The 17172-nt window shown below is 42.2% G+C and overlaps 1 protein-coding gene across 4 annotated transcripts in view; it reads left to right on the top strand.

Moving 5' to 3' along the window:
- Positions 1–3948: 3948 nt before the first annotated feature.
- RNF145 (ring finger protein 145) overlaps positions 3949–17172 on the top strand; it is a 44752-nt gene continuing 31528 nt past the window's right edge. The window contains exons 1-2 of one of the 4 annotated variants that reach the window (XM_067005463.1): positions 3949–4184; positions 12030–12243. In XM_067005463.1, coding sequence (XP_066861564.1) covers positions 12060–12243 — 184 coding nt within the window. In that variant the 5' untranslated portion in view covers positions 3949–4184; positions 12030–12059. Of the gene's footprint in view, positions 4185–4424; positions 4567–12029; positions 12244–17172 lie in introns of those variants that run through there. The other 3 variants (XM_067005464.1, XM_048080403.2, XM_067005465.1) reach the window with 3 other exon arrangements.

The raw sequence follows: 17172 nt of genomic DNA, 5'->3' as shown, positions 1-17172 counted from the left end.
TAGCAGAGCAAGGAGGAAGGAAAAGTCACATTAGGAAAAAATCTAGAAGGGAGCCCATTTTCTCCCCTTGGAATAGAGGAATTCTTAACGCAGCTTGGTACCTGTGTGTTTTTCTCTTCATCTGTTTTAGGCTTTTTGGTTTCCCCTCTCAGCATTTTTTACTGTTTCCTGCAATGTCTATTGATGTATTACTTTTTCCCCGTCTCTTTCCTCTATTTTGTAATTTGTACTAAGCAGCGGTGAAAGCAATGATTTCTGAGAACGGCAAGCTCTTAAAGTCTATACTGTCCAAGTGGTTCCAGCCCAATGTATTTTTGTGTGTGAGCCTTCTGTGCTGTTCCCGACCACTTAAATGTAACAGAAAGCGTGGTTTTCTGGACACTGCCATCACTGTGCCCTAGGAAGAGCAGTGTTTGAATGCGAGCTCTGATTCTGAGTCACTGTGTGACTCCGGGCAAAACACTGAGAGCTGAATTTCCAGTGTTCAATAATGTGATGTGCTTTAGTAGCTGGCAGCTCAGCTGGAGACACGGAAATGTCTCCAGTTTGAAATGAAACACATTTTCAAGTTATCACTAATACAGCGAGTCTCTGTCTCGGCTTCTTTATCAGTAAAGTTGAGGTTAGAATAATATTTACATAGCTTCCTCACAGGAGGTTTTTCCAGATTATTTAATTAATGTTGGCACTGCGAGATGCTATAAATACTAGAGGTTTGTACTAGTATATCATATGATTCTCCATTTTCTGAATGTGACTGTTATTCTTCTGCCACTGTTCAGCCCAATTATTTTTATTTTATTTACTTCAATTCTTTGTATTCTAGATTATGCCCCACTGGCAAGGGATCTTGGGAGAGAACTGTGATTCTTTTGTTCACTGAACAAAATGTGATTCATCACTTTCCTTACATCACCACCCAGCTCTCTAGCTTCTCAGTAGAGAGATTGGTATGGCTTTCCCTTAGGTAAGTTGTAAATCGCAGCAGCTGGTTATTTGTTGGGAGTCAGTGCTCTTCAGTGTTAAGGAAGTGGTAAAAATATATGTAATTATATGAGATACGTAATTATCAGAGATACTGCAGAAGTGGTTTCCTGAAGAGAGTGAAAATAAATATGAAATTGAGAAACTGGAACTAGCTGAATTGCTCGAAAGAGCTCTAAAAAGCTGTGAGAATGATAGGAAAAATAGGAGACAATATGAAGCTAGGAGACGGGGAGAGACTTAGGAAATAGGGTCACGGATAGTGAAAAGCAGAAGTTCTGTGATGGGGCTATGGGATAAGATCAGGTAAATCACAAAGAAATGCACTGGCTATGTGTCTGTTGTAGACCCAGTAATGTTCCCATTTCTTAAGTCTGGGTATGTGTTTCTGCATGAATTATATAGTTGATTTGTTCATTTAGTGAACGGGCTAAGATTTCAACAAGAGAACACAGACTTTGGGGGCTGGCTGCCATTGGTGTATTAAGAACTACACAAGGCACCAAGTCAGGTTTCACAAATAATCTTAATTTTTGCATTTAACTTTTTTCTGACTATATTATACAATATGACCTACTGCTTATTAAGACATTCTTTTGTTTGTACATGTGTATTTGTGAATATTTCTTGAAGCACTTGCTTGTAAAAGAAGCTTCAAATAAAACTGCCCATGTTATTGTCCACCTTAGGCATGCACTGTCCTGCCATGTCAGCGTATTTTGCTGCTCTTGAGAATTCTTATGAGGGATTTTCTTTGTAAGCAGTTTGAGGTGCTGGCAGTTGTCCATCCACATGCACAAATCAAATTTCCACATTGTCTGAACTCTTAGAAGGTCTTTTGGAAGTTTTAATGAGATGTCACCAAAGTATTTCCCTTCAGTCCTCAGCTACTGATCACTGAAAGTTTGGAGTTCAAATGCCTCTGCTAATAATAAGAGAGAAACAATCATTGAATTCAGAACTCTTAGCCACTCGGTGTCAGAAGCAGAAAAGGCTTTTAAAAGTGCAGAGAAAGGAAACAAAGTGGAGGTACTTTTTCTAAGACATGCCTGACAAGACAGTGGTAAAGCCACATACCTGGTTTGCCCATTAGAAAACCTGTGCTTTTGTGAAGTAACACATTTTCAGAATTAAATGATGAGAGATGATGAAATGAATGAAAATGGCATTTGATTCCTATTGCCTGCTTGCAAACTGAAGAACTTCAGTGATTTGCTACAATACTTCCGTGTTACAAATACTTGCAAAATAATAATAGAAACTTTCACTCCTTCTCCTAGTAAAACCTATTGCTGTATACAATTGTGAATTTGTTATTCTCTCTGCTACTTGATTTTTTTTTCAGAAGCAGCACTGAAAATAGGCAGTAGGATTTACAGATTCCACATTTTACACCATTGCCCCCGACTTCAGTCAGCAATGAACCAAGCCCACAAAGAACAGAAGTGACTCATGGTTTTTTTTTTCCATGTACGGCATGAGAATACAAGCACTCCATAGAAATGGAGCTGAGATTCTTATGCCTTATATGACAGCTGCTGGTTCATACTCCTTGTGATAAGAAGTGGTGTAGTAGTACTGACAAGTATTAGTGAATAATAGTGACAAAGAAGCGAGTAGGCTGAGCCAGGCAGAACAATGGGATGGATGGAGCCTGGTGAAGCCAGTGCTTTCCCATCTTCTCTGATTGCTTTAAACTAAAAGCTTTAAATATATTTAATAAAGCTTATTTTTAAAACAACATTAAAATCTGAAGCTTGTGAAAAAATGTATCAGTATGCAGAGCTCCTCTGCGGTGCTTCTGTTTGGGAGAGCTGTCAGTTGTGCTGGTTGGTCTCCTTTCTGCTGATTACTGAGCTGACAGAAATGTGGGAGAAGGGTCCAGTGTTAACACCAAATACAACCATTGGTGTATGCAGTAGGGCCGAGCCCTACCACAGTGTTGACAGAAACTAACACAGGCAAGTTCAAACTACTGTTTTCCTCTGGTGTTTGGAAAACCCCTGGGTGCTGAGGGAAGGGTCATTTTGCAAAGCAGCGTAGACAGACATCCAAAGCCTTCATTTTAGTATCTGTTGTTCATAGTTAAAAACATTATGCTGAGGCTAAGCGTTTTTAATACGTATGTCTGTGAATGCTACTGTTCTCATTAGAGATGGCAGGAAAAAAGCAATTACTAGGTTGGCTAGCCCAACCCCTGTGAGCTACAGGATTTTCCAGTTCAGCGTATTCCCTCATTCCTCACTGCAGCAGTTTCTCATGTCCCAGACAATGCGGCTTTGAATTTTTTTCAAGTATTAAAGTCAAAACCATTACTTCTCTCGGGTTACACCTTTTCCTTACCACTTAAGAGCTCATGCTAGGGCTTGGCCATGCAACCTGTATGCACTGAGCTAAGGTGGGATGTTTCAGGGGTCGTGAGCTCTGGCTGTGAAGAGCTCCCACATGGGGTCTGTGCTGTGAGAGGCTGCCCTTAAAGCAGGTTTCCTGATGAGAAATGCCAACAGAAGCACAAAAGCCTGATATTTTCACGTTGATCACACCAAAGGTGACCACAGATTCCGTACCGCTGGAGAAGTCTGAGTCAACTTTAATATTTTAAATTGATAGAGCGCTGCGTTTCGCAAGGCCAGCACCGACTATTATCAAAACCGCAGATCTGCCCTTCCAAACCTCCAGCCAGACACTACCCATATTTTACAGAGCGACTTTCTGTGACTCATTATTGGGGCCGGCAGCAGCCTGGACACCGGGGAGCTCCGAGCCGGAGCTGCAGCCTCGGCGTCCCACCGGAATCCGACCCCCGGCCTTGCCGGGTTTGAGAGGGGCCCAGCGGGCAGGGCACCGACCCCTTCCCTCCACAGCCCCCCTCGGTGCCTCCTCACAGCGCGGGGGCGACCGCCGCCATTCCGCGCTGCCCCCCTCGATCCCCTCAGCGGAGGCGGGGCGCGCGCATGCGCGGCGCCGGGCGTCGGGCGCGCGCAGGCAGCGGGGCCATGGCCGCCCTGCTGCGGGGCCGTGCGCTGGCGGCGCCCTGAGGCGGCGCGGCGCGGCCATGGTGCCTCGGGGAGCCGCTCTGCCGCCACCGCCGGGCACCGAGCCGCCGCTCTGAGGCGCCGAGCCCCCGCCGCGGGACCGACGGGAGGAGGAGGGAGAACAGGAACAAGAGGCGGCGGCCGCGACCACCACCGCCGCTTCAGGTGATTGCCCCCACCCCTCCGTGCCCGTCGCCGCGTGTGCGCGCCCCCGTGGGGGGCACCCGGCTGCCTCCATGCGCGGCCCCGAGTGCCCGGCGTGGAGCGGGGGGCGAGGGCGGCGCCAGGCGGGCGGGGAGCGGCCCGAGCCGGGTGGGTGGGTGGGTGGGTGGGGGGCTGCGGGTGTGGGGGGGCCGCGCTGGGCCCGCTTGTGGCGCTGGGCTCGGGCCCGGCGGCTGAGCGAGGCGCCGGCTTCGTGGCGCTCCCTCCCTCTCTCCTTCCCTCCCTCCGTCGGTCTGTCCGTCCCTCTATCCGTCCGTCCGTCTGTCCCTCGGCTCGGGGGCCGGGCGCTGCAGGCGCAGCCGTGCCCCGGTGGGGGCGGCCTGAGGTAAGGAGCGAGCCCCTCAGCGCCCCGGGGTGGCACCGGGGGGTCGGGGGCCCGGCGGGTGCTGGGTGGGAGCCCGGCATCGCCTGCCTCATGTTGGGCGGCAGAAGGGAGAGTTCTCTGATGGCTTGGCTCGTAAGTGCTAGCTGCTTGTGATCTTAGCCAAATTATATATATATATATATATGTCTTTTTTTTCTTGGCAGTCTGTAGGTGTTGGTGTGTTTGTTCCTTCTGCGGTTTTTAATGCAGGAGTTTCTGGTAACTTGTTTGGTGGACTTGGGACTCGTTTATGCCACTTATCTTGAGCTGGCTGTGCATGGGTATCTTTTTGTTTCCAGCTAGCTTTAACAACTATGGCAGTCAGCTGTGTTTTTTTCCCCAAGTTCTAATGTCTTTAAAGGGTTTAATTTTATTAATTCCTAAACTCGTTAGGGAACAGTCATCTCTGTGACCACCGCTATATAGGAGGATCATCAAAAACCTTAGCAACGTCGAGCTGCTGCTTGCCCAAAACGCAGGATTCACCTTGTTTATGTCAGCCTTAAGAGGAACTGCTGACGTTAGAGCAACCTAATTCTGATGAACCGAGCTGTGTGCGTCTGAAGAAATCCTGGGGAATTCCTTCCTTTGGAGGTGATGGAAGGAGATTAGTGTCTGCTCTGCTTCAGCTGCTGGAATGGGTGCAGATGCAGAAAGGCACATCATGCCAGCAAGACCTGAATGAATGGGTGTGCCTTGGAAAACTCTATAAGCCTGCCTAGTGTTTCATGTTGCACTCTTCAAAACCCGCTGTATTTGCTACTTTAGAGTCGTTTTCTTTCTCTTCATGCGTACATGCAGAGGGCTTCTATTTCAGTTCGCTGCAAGGCTTTTTTATTGTTTGGTGGTTACTGGTTACTCTCTTTCTGAATCCATTTTTATTTCCAGACACACCTGGGAATGTTTGATGTGATTATAAATTGGATGGGTCATGGTAGTTTTGCCTTTTAAGTGCATATTCATGTCTAGCACCTTCGATATGATTCAGACGTCTGTGCGTTGGTTTCTCTGCACTTACTTTTAAAGCATTTCCTTTCATTTTAGAGAAGCCCTATTGCTTTGTAATTAATTGCGTACTTGAAAGGAGCATTCAGAAGTGGATAGTTCACCTCATGGAGTTTTTCTGGAAATTTTTTTTCAGTTGCCTGCCTGTCTTGAGTTTAAACATGCTTTAAAAGCGGCTTTTCTAAGTGTTTTTGCCATTTGTTTGATCTTCCTGTCGCACGAGTCCCTTAGTGCAGGAAGCTAAGCAGCCTATTTGACAGGCCTGGAAACCGATGCTCTTTATTTGAAGGACTCAAATAGATAAGGTGCAACAATGGAAACTTTTTCAAGATTTCTTTCTGTCAATACTGTAAGTCTTATTTTCTATTTTAACTTCCAACAAGTTGGGTAGCCAGTTGTTGGCATTGCAGGCGCTAAACATAGGCTGCGTCTGTATCTGAAATGGATAAAAACTAAATGAGCAATTGTGGAGGATGGGATATATTTCATCCTGTCATGTTAACTGCAGCCTGGTTACACGTTCGGGTTGCAGGTTTTTTGTGGGGGTACCTGAGCTTTACTTGTGTGGCCGATCTTCTGTGATCGAGCTCTTTGAGGGAGGTTGTCAGAGCCTGCATCATCTTGGGCTGTCATTACTGCTCCGCGTGCAGGTCCCCCGGGTATTCTGTCCTCTGCAGAGGCGCTTTGGGATTGCTGCCCAGATTTTCTCAGAATATGCTGATACAAATGTGGTTAGGCAGGCTTGTAGGTGTAGACTTGCAAATATGGCTGTGATGGGGAGGGGAAAAAAAAAAAAGCTGAATAACTAGCTAATAAGCTGAACCTTGAAATGACAAGAAACTATAGAGTTGGAAAAGGACCCGAAAGCAGTTTGGTTTCTGGTGATTCAGTCTAGATTTTTTTTTTCCCTGGAGAGTTTACTTAAATATATTTATTTAGGTATTTAATGAACTAGATTTCAGGTGCTTAACTGGACAGATAAGCTGTGGTCTAAAAAGCAGATAGCCCCTCTTAGTGTGGCTGGGTTTGAACTGATAATACGCAGGCAGAGAGCCGATCCTGTAGGAAACCACATAAAGATTTTCCTGCATACCTGCTGGATTTGTTAACCTCTGTTACCATGCGTTAGTCCCTGAGTTCAGTTCCCTGGTCTTACCTGCTCGTTATGAAAACTAAAAGGGACAGGATGTTTTACAGGCTGCCTATAAATAATCCACTTGCAATATAATTGAGTGTGCTGGAACTGCTCACAGCGTATGAAAGTACTCCAGAAATAAATCTTTAAAGCAACTTTAACTTCACAGTGCTGTGATATGCATTCTCATTTCCTGAATTGATTTTCTTCTTCCTCATAAAGCTTGCTAATACTGAAAGTTGGAAATGTAGATTTTTCTACTATAGAGTTAACTGTCTCTAGTTTATTTTGCCATTTTAATATGTCTTTAATATCAATGTGTGCTCTCTTACGTCCCTATGAACAGCTATGAGGTGGTGCCTACATATTTTGCGGTAAAAGTTGTTTTTCCTGAAGTATATTATGCATTTTTTTGAAATGATTAACTCAGGTATGTCTCAGTTGATAACTGACTGGGTCTTGCCTGAGCAGGAATTTAGCAATTCATTTGTTTTCTAGATGGAAATAACAGTTCTCCAGTCCCACCGCCGCTCCAGCTCTACAGCAATCCATATTGTCAAACCAGATGGGGAGGGGAATATTGTTTATTCTTTATAACTTCTTACATGGCAAGATTGAATACTCTGTTGCCACCTGACACTCTCTAAAGCTTTGAATCGAATGCTAAATACTAAAGAGTTACTACTTGAAATTACTAACGTAGTGAGATACGAAATGGGAGTATTATTGGAGATGCTGACCGGATCTTAATGGTAGCTTTACAGTACACGACTGCAATGTTTCACCGCTTTATTAGTGCGCTTGGTATGCTCATTGTGTCTGGCCTTCTCAGCAGAAATTTTGAGTGCTGTCCTTGTTAGCCAAAACAGAACTTGGCCTCATTTAAATTGTACAGGAGTGAGGCATCTTTCTGCTTTCCTTGCTGCTGACTGCATGGGAAAGAGCTGTTCTGATGGATCAGTGACTCACGTAACCCTCCGGAGCTGTAGTGTTTTTTTTTCCTACAGGCTCACACAGGGAAATTCTTTTCTAAGTGTACATCTGATAAACCTTTTTGTCCTGTTCCTTCCCTTCTCTGTTTTCTCTCTCCCAGACTGATGATTTAAGTCTCTGGAGGATGGGATTCTTCTGTACTTCAAGTTCCTTTTTTTTTTTTTTTTTCTCAAGAGCAGGACAGGCACTTGGAAAGAAGGGTTCTGAGAAATGCATGAATATAGCACTTTTGGGACTAATTTTAGTATTTTAATTTTTTGACCTGTGACATTGAATCTTTCCATAGTTGCAAGTCAGGATTTTTTCCCCTCTTCAAGATCTGTCTAGCCGTGTTTACCCTTTGGAAAAACCAAAACCAGACTACTCCTGGTTTAGGAATATCTTCAGTTTCAGTATTTAAAGTCAAAACTAGATTACAGATCAAAGTCTGCTTGTTAATGATGTATGCAAAATCACTAGAGTTTCATAGACGTGAAAAATGGAAGTTGAAAATATTTCTTTTTTTGGGGGGGGGGCGGGGGGTCTATCTTTCAAATGTTTTATGTCTTAATCTTGCAGGAGAATGAGCACCTTGTTTGTTCACAGATGTTAGACTAGACATTGCAGGATCCAGTCTAGTTGTGAAGTTCTGATCCCAGCTGGAGCTACTGAATTTTTCTACAATGATTTTTGGTGTCGGTAGTATCAGAACAACTCTTAGGTTTGCAAATATTCCAATATAGTTCGGTAAGCATTAAGTAACTTTTGTGTAATGCTTTTCTAAATATTAGAAACTCTGTTCGTGTGACTTAGGGCCTGCTTGGATAAATGGATGCAGGTTGTGTGTCCCCTCGTACTTTATTAGTATTTGCTGCCTGTGATGTGATAGTTTAATATTGAATCGGTGCATAAATCAGTTACATTGGTTTGGGGCATAAATTGCAGCCTCAGATGAAGTGGCAAATTTTTATGTGAAGGCAGATCCTCAGAAAAAAATTCCTATTAAAGGGAAAATAAGTGTATGTTGTCTTTGAGGGTTTTTTAAGCTCGCTGCTAATCTGTTTTGCTAATGGAATCAGCAGGGACCAATTTGTAATAGCTTTTTTTTTTTTAAAAAAAAAATAATAAATCAGGTTTTGTGAATTCTACTGTCTTTTTTTAAAGCTAGCCAGGAATATGTTTTTGACAAAATGTTTGTGCCAGCTGAGCAAGGGATTTTTGAGCAGTGCTGTGTTGTTAGAAAATAAGAATGTTTCCATGAGTGTTAATCACTTATGATGGGAGACTTCTTAAAGCTGTTTGTGGTCAAATAGCGCAGCTGTGCTTGCACTCAGGGAAGAGGTGAAGTCAGAATTTCTTCCCAAGACTGTTCTTTTTCTTGTCCTGATTTGGAACAGGGAGACATTTGAAATCATCAGGAAAAAATTCTGGGGCAAAAACTTGCGGCTTCCCAGTCCTGCTCTGAAGTCCATTTTTTGGCTATGTTAAAACGTGGCCTGTGTTCCTCTAATGTCCGAGCATCCAGCAACTCTTGTCATCATCATTTGTCTAAAGGTTTTAGAGGCTTAATGTTTTTGTTTTTACACCAATCAAAATAATGTATTGTGAGAGCTCTTTACAATATAATGAGCTTAGTGCAGTGGACTTTGTTGCTTGCCTGCATTACGTTCTGTTAGAACTTGGCAGCAATTACAACTGAGGCTTTATTTAACACATCCACATTGCCACTGAAGTTAATTTTAAAGGGTTTCTTATTAGCACTGGGTGCTTTGTTAGGCAGCGACAGAATATGCTGCAGTGTTTCAGCGGCTGCTGCTCGTAATACATGGCCCATCGATTGTAAGAGAATGTGGTTTTCTGAGTTTGTTTTGCGTTTGTTTTAACAGGATTGCAATTGGAGTTTGCTGTTGTAGGTAAAAAAAAAAAGTTGCACTTTCTAGTTTTCTTACATTCTCAAGCATGTGTGTGTGAATGTAGAAGGTAAAATTCTTCAGTTTAATTTGGATGTGCAGAATCTCAGTTAACTTTCAGTATTTGGAAAAGTCCATGGAAGTCTGCATTCGGAGTACTTAGGGAAAGTGGAAACTTCCTTCTTGTTTCATGTCTGGTTGTTGCTGTTGACTAGATGAGGTTTGATGGTTACAGGAGCATGACTTGAAATCAGGTGCTTGTTGGCACTTTACGTGGGGAATTTCATGACGGTGTGAAAACCTGTACGGCAGCTCCTGCCCACTCCTAAGCCCTGATCCACTTGGAAAAGTAACCTAGCGAAAAGCAGGAGGCAGCTTGGTTCAATTAATTCACAGTAATTAATTTTGCATGCTTGGCAAAACCAATGAGTTTTTTGGGGAAAAAAAAAAGTACAGGATGCTCGAAATGTCTTCGTATGAATTGTCCTCTGAGCTGGTCTGAGCATAGGCTTGAACTTCCGTACACAGCCGAAACGCTTTATGTAGGTCCCAACCTGCACTTGGTCAGCACCATACGTTAAAACTCCATCTTTCATTCACACTAAATATTGAGCACCAGCGTTCTTTAAGCTATTTGGGTTATGATTTCGGTTGTTCATTTTAAATATCTTCCAGCGTTGTTGCTGGCCTTTGAGTTCCCCTTGGGAGGCAATGTGAAATGCCCAGTGGAGTGGTGTGTGCCGGGGAGGGCTGTGCTGCCTTTGGGGTCTGTAGGGCTCTGGAAAAGGTGCCCATGTCTGCGTAACCTGGCAGGCCAGGCTGTGGGCTAGGCGAGGGCAAGCAGAAGCCCTGTAGCCTGTGGTTTACCGAGACAGGTCTCGGTATCGATCTGTCGTGGCTTCTTGAGCTGAATTAGTTTTGTCATCACGCCTTGACAAGTGTCAGTGTGGCTTTAGGTGTGCACCTTTCTGGTAGCATCTTGTCTGTGGCGGCACAAATACAGCTTCAGATGATTCTGTGTGTGTGTGTCTCTGTACAAGTAGGAAATGTTTCTTGGTTTCTGCGTGTGAGCATGACTTCCTTTCATGCTGTGCTGCCGTGTTGCCTTTTTAAAAAAATTCACAATGACCATTTGAATGAAATCCTGTAAAATGTTGAGAAGTGCAGTTCCAAATGCAGACTTTTCTGTTTCGGTGGCTGGGACGCAGTTCTTTCGAAGCATCGCTCTAATAAGAAAAGGTTAAACCTGAACTCGGCTGCAGGCTGGTGGTGCTGGGGGTGACTGCATCTGTTTGAATGGCTGCTTGTGGATGAACACTCACTGGGATCGTCCCCACCTTGGCCTTCAGCTGCACTGCTCCAATGTGCTGTGTATGACTGGTGGCTTACAAACACAGCCTGGGGTGGATGCTTGGCCGTGGGTGGGTGGGTGGCTGAGTGCTTAAACAACACGTTTCCTTTAGGGTCTCAGCTGAAGGCAGTGCTCTGACAGGATGTGGAAACATCCTCTTTACATTGCTCTTTAAAATGGTCCTGTTGGTGACTAGATACCTTTTGAGATGCTGTTGTGGACCATTTTTTTTTTCCCTTACGTTTTGAAAGAGGGAAAAAAAAAGTTTTTTTTTAAAAAAAGCCCTTTGTTGTCTTGCATCATCCATCTACTCTGCTCTCAAGCTCAGCGATTAAATTACCTTCTGGTACTCCTGAGAGAGGATATAGTCTTCTGTTTGTGTGATTCCTTGTAGTGAATTACATTAAAATGAGCAGAATATTTGCGTCACTAATCTTAATCTTTGAAATCGCCAGCCCTCAATTCCATAAAAGTATACAATCATAGCGGTTAATGAATGTCACAAATAACTTTTTTTTTTTATAAGTTTGTGTATTGGAAATTATTTCAGTTTGCATTGAGGAAATGAATCTAAAGTGTTTGAACTTTTAGCTGGTGATTATTTTATTTGAGAGTTATAGGAATAGTGTATAGAAATAGAATAGCTCATTGGAGATTGTGAATTTTGTTGGTGTTTGGTTTTTAAAGCTTATCATGTAGTAGCTTATCACTATGTAGTATCTTGTACACTGTGGTCCTTTGGCTGGGGACTTGGATGCTGAATTAGTGCGAATAAGAATAAAGGTTTGTTTGGTGCACACCCTTTGACCATTTTTATTGTGTCATTAACCTACTCCCACAGCCCCCCTTTTACAATATCACCATGGAAAATTGCTAGCAAATTGATCTTCATGTAGCAACATTAGAAGCTGTCCTGTCTGGATGTGAATTTAACTCAGTTGATTCATTCAGTCATTTGTGGCCGCACAGGAAGCCCCATTCAGATGATCAGTAATAGTTGTTTGTACAGGGAGATTGATCTGATTACTCTTCTGTCTTGTGCTATTTCCAGTCTGCTGCCAATTCACGGAAGGGGAAGAGAATGGCTGCGAAGGAGAAGTTGGAGGCAATATTAAATGTGGCCCTGAGGGTCCCGAGCATCATGCTGTTGGATGTCTTGTACAGGTGGGACGTCAGCTCATTCTTCCAGCAGATCCAAAGAAGTAGCCTGCACAACAACCCTCTCTTCCAGTACAAGTACTTGGCCCTTAATATGCATTATGTGGGTAAGTGGACGTGCATTCAAGAGAAAATGCTGCTGTAGTAAATTCCATTCTGCTCGCTATGAGAATTTTAAGAAATTGTTAATAGCATGGCAATATATTGATTTCAACAGATAGCATTATAATAAATATAATCAGCAGAACTATAGTTAATATGGGGCTCTGTTTATGTAAGTCGTAAATAAACTCTGCCTAGGGTCTGGAGCTTTGTTATTTAGCTTTGATATGTAAACAGAGTCAAAGTTGGTGTCTGGAAACAATATCGATGCCCTGAAAGAATAGCACAGTGACGTTGGAAACAATCGGCTAGTAGAAAAGCTGCTTGGAAATGCTGTGCAGACAAAAGTATTGTAACTTATATCGTTGGCATTAAAAAAAAGACTAGGGAAAAGGTTGCCTGACTGTGACCACAGCACCAGGAAGTTGGCTTTCACTGCTGCGTGGACGTGGCTCTTCAGTTTACAACCCTATGAACTGCATATACGCTCTGAGTTGATTAGAGCACATAACTACTGCTTGTGTTGCAGATAAATGGACAAAATTACTAACACAGCTCAGGGGGCTGGGGTTTCAACCTTGGCCTGCAAGTCTAGCGCTGAAATGCTAGAAGTCTGGTTTTAGGAGATGAAAGGATTGCTGTTCTGGGACCTGCTCTCCAGGTGGGTATGTGATTCATCTAGTGAGTGCACAGGGGGTTAATTAGGGATTGGATTCAGACTGATGAGGTTGATAGCCAATGAGGACCTACATGAGTACTGCCTAGCTTTGAGAGAAAATGGCTAGCATGTAATTATCCCATTCTGCAGTGTTTCTTCCTTGTAGATGGCTTGGAGGATAACAATGTACTGCAGTCAGCTCAAGGAAACGCCCTTTAGTTAAGTTGTTAGAGGAGTGTGGTTTTTTGAAGTGGCATGTCCAGGGTTTTAATCCAGACTGCAGAAGTGCTGGCATGTGACTTTTTGGTTTTAATCTATTAAATGTCTGCTGTTTGGAAGTTATTCACTGTCATTAAAATCACGTGGCTTTCTTTGTTTTGGCTCCATTCTACTTTGCTAAGGGTAGCAGTGTATCTACTTCCAGTGCAAAAAGCTGGTGTTACTGCTTTATGGGGTTTTATACGTTTGTGGAAGACAGTCCTTGTTTGTTGCTGGTGAAAGGGACGCAGGACCATGGAGGCATGTAGCTATACCTGGCCTTCTCTTGCTTTGCTCATTCTGTGCATGCGACTTGTGTACACACAAGTACATTTTAGGAATTGGATCATCAAATCAGTTTCTAATACAAAACTAACAGTTGTGTAGCAGGTTATCAGAAGGTAAATTCCAGTTGTGACACAGACCTTTTTTATACCAATTTGATAGCCTTGTCCTCCCTGAAGTGTGTTGAGATATACTAATAAAAAGCATTACAGAGATAAGTATTATTACTTCAAAGTATTTCTCACCTGGAGGCTATTTTAGTACTAAACCAGTGGATTCTGATTCTGTGCTCTTCATACAATCACTCAGCAGTACTTTTACTTTTTGCTTTTACAGCATTGTGTCTGTACTTTCACTTTTCCAACTGGTAGTTGCTGAGATCAAGGGCTTGTAAATAATCAAGCAAGTTGCTTGTGCTAAGAGATATTAAGGCTTTTTTCAGTGACAAAACTTTGCTAGTACTCTTTAAATAAAGTTGATTTGTGTTTATTCCTTGGTTGTTGCTTTTTTTCTTAAAACTACATCAGTGTGAGGCTTGGCTAAGTCAACTTGCATGAGTTTTTCTGTAGATTTAATTGCAACAGTTTACAGAATAACCTTAATTAAAATAGTGTATCAGAACATATACATTGGATTTGTAAGGGAAACCAAGTATTCTTCCACCAGTTTGGGAAATAAAGCTGCTTTGAAGATATGTTGGGGGAAATTAACTGCTAGCATGTAATTTGGATGACAATTTACTGTGGATATTTTTTAGCGTGCTAATTTATTTAAAAAAAAAAAATGTCCTCTTCATATTTGCAGTAAGCAAATACAGAATCAGCAAATGCTGCAGCAGCTTTGCAATATCAATCAGTCACTGAATTTCTTAAAAGTTACCGTATCAGAGAAGTGCTTTTAACAGCTTAGGAGATCAGGTGCATCTATCTCAGGTAGATGCTGAAGGAATGATTTGATTAGAAAGCCATCAAAATCAATAACATCTACTAGTCTTGATATAGTGAACCTTTTCGCGGAACTGAGGATCAATCGGGACGTTACTAAGAATATCTTTTCTGTTTAAAGGCACTTTCTTCCAACCATTGGACTCAAAGTTTGAAAAGGCAATTAGAGTTGGTCAGGTGGGGTGATATATGTTAAGGTGTGATTCATGTTCCAGTTAGCAGTACTGAGAATGTAATAAAAGCCTCTCAGATGCAATTTGTTCTTTGATACGGCTTTTCCCTTTCATATCTTTTCATGAAACAGCCCTTATCTGCTTTAGTGGAAGGAAAAATATTCCGTCCTGATAACCTCTCTGCCGCAAGTTCAACTGGATGAAATTTAACTATAATTGTGCAAAGCAGTGCAAATAGCAGAGATAAATTTCTGGTTAGAATTGTTGAATGTAAACAGATTAATTCAGCATTGGAAAATTACGAAGTAGTTTTGTTTATCAAATGGTGCTGTGGTTACTGTTCCAGCAGGTGGAAAAGGCTGCTGAATGGCCTGCAGTAGGCTTCAACATGAGGAGCCTGTGATAGATGTGCAGGCAGGGTGCTCTAGTAGGTTGACACACTGTTACCACGTAGAAAGATACCAGAGGAAAAGCATTAGAAAACCAACTTTTTTGTCTACAAATATAAAAAGTAAAATGTGGTTTCATTAACATTTTGTTAAAATTGCTTTATATAAATTAAAGCATCCTCTTTAGGATGTGTGCTAGCTAAAAATGGCTTACTTCCTCTGACTTTTATGTGGTGTAGGCTAGTGCACACTGCTACAGCCAGACTTCAGTGCTTGCTTCTACGCTGTAGAGGAGCTCCGTGGGGACAGTCACTTCTTTTTTTATTCTTTTGATGCAGAAGGTGGAAACAGTTGCAACCACATAATTTTCTCCTGTGAAGGCCAAAGTGATGCTATTTGTTCTAACTCTTAAGTACTCTGAACTAAATGGGAAGAGAAGAGTCATGTGCTTAACATGTAATCATGGTCAGACTTGGAACGTAATGTCACTGTCGTGCTAAAGGCGTAGATGTGCACTAAACACAGTCTGTTTTCTTACCTAAGAATAAAAATGAGAGCAGTTTTCTATCTTAAACTGCATTCCTTGTAACAAAAAAAAAATCAGGGAAAGAAAGGAATGAAACTGTTTAAACACTTGGAATAATTGGAACATGCATCATCTTTCACAACGCTGTGTGGTTACCTTAATCGTTTGGTCACATTGCTGGCTAGGTGTGAACTACTTATGAATGATGCCTTTAGAAAAGGGGCTTGTGGAAGGAGAAACCAGAACATGCAGCCATCTGATGGTAGCTGATTGCTGTGGTATGCCCACTTTCTTTGAGCTCTCATGGGTTAATTCGGTCTTTTATTTATTTTATTTACAGCTTTTTGTGGTGCCTCTTCTCTTAAGAGGAAAGATTGAGCAGTCTGATACAAATGCAATAAAAAGTGTGATGTGGAGCTTTGGTGTGAGAAGAAGCAAGCAGCTGATTCATTCCAGAAACTAATTTCCCCAAATCATGAGATGAGGGTGTGTGACTAAATGTGCAAATGCATACAAAGACAAGGCGCTGCTCAGATTCAGCATCTGAGTTTGCTGTCCTGTATCTTCTGTCACCCTCCTTCTAGCACCACTTAGATAAATGGGTAGTAGAACTATTTTTTGAGTGTTACTATTTTAAACTGTAGCTATTTCTAACTAAATGCAATTTGATGGCATTGACTTGGCCTTTATTTCTTACAAAAAAAAAAAAAAAAACCTTAGTATGTTTTTATCCTTTTTGATTAAATGTGCTGTGTGCTACAGTTGGTAAAGACAGAAGAGAGTAGAGGATATGCAATGGTCAGAATTCAGCACACTCTTTTTTTTTTTTTTTCTTTCCAGCTCTGGAGACTACTGGTTCACATACTGCTGCCATAGTGTCCCAGGCTTTTACTAAGCAGCTTTCTCAGTATACAGATACTTTAAAGTAACTTTTATGTACAAAACTGGTAACTCTTTTAGACAACTTGTACATTTTTTTATTAAAAAAAAAGTCAATAGTACCTTGCTTGAAAGGAGATTCTTAAGATTTGATGAGGTTCTGTTGACTATTGTATTTTTTTGAGCACCAGTCTAATGATAACTTGGCGATTTGTGTTCATAATTCGGAATATGTTGTGAGTGCTCATATTCTTATAGCTCCACTTCCAGTTCTGTGTTCTTTTGCAGGACCCTTCAGGTTCTCCGTGGTTGTGGTTAGTGCCAGAGCTCTGATTGTTACGTGTGCTGTATTATAGGAACAGCCCCTGACTCATACAGCAGAACTAGAGCCTGAAGTCCATTGGTTTGTTCAAACAATACTGTAAATCTGTACAGAACCCTGTTCTTGGATTGTTTATACTCAGAATACTGAATCTGTTATACATTTAATAGTTCAAGAAACATCTGTTGAAACCGATGGCAGTGCCCCAGTAACGAGCAGATTGTTCTGTTGGAATTCTTTTCACTGAGATATGCAGATGTTGGTGATGGTTTCAGATCTCGGTTTATTGTTACGCTGTGCCATGACTGGGTAAATACTAATTTTCTTGTGCACGAGTAGGTTTAGATTTGTGTTTTCTCAGTGTAGAACTAATTTTTCAACATATTTTCAGAAAGGCAAAAATATTTACAGTGTTAGCTCAAAGTATGAAACTTCTTGGAGCATGTAACATTTGTTTGGGCAGCTCTGGCTGAGTGGGAGGGTGAGGGAGAGGAGTGCCG

The sequence above is a fragment of the Anser cygnoides genome, chromosome 14 (genome assembly GCF_040182565.1).
Source record: "Anser cygnoides isolate HZ-2024a breed goose chromosome 14, Taihu_goose_T2T_genome, whole genome shotgun sequence".
Lineage (NCBI taxonomy): Eukaryota > Metazoa > Chordata > Aves > Anseriformes > Anatidae > Anser > Anser cygnoides.
Note: the sequence above shows the minus strand (reverse complement) of the source record. Positions and strands in the feature narration are given on the sequence as shown.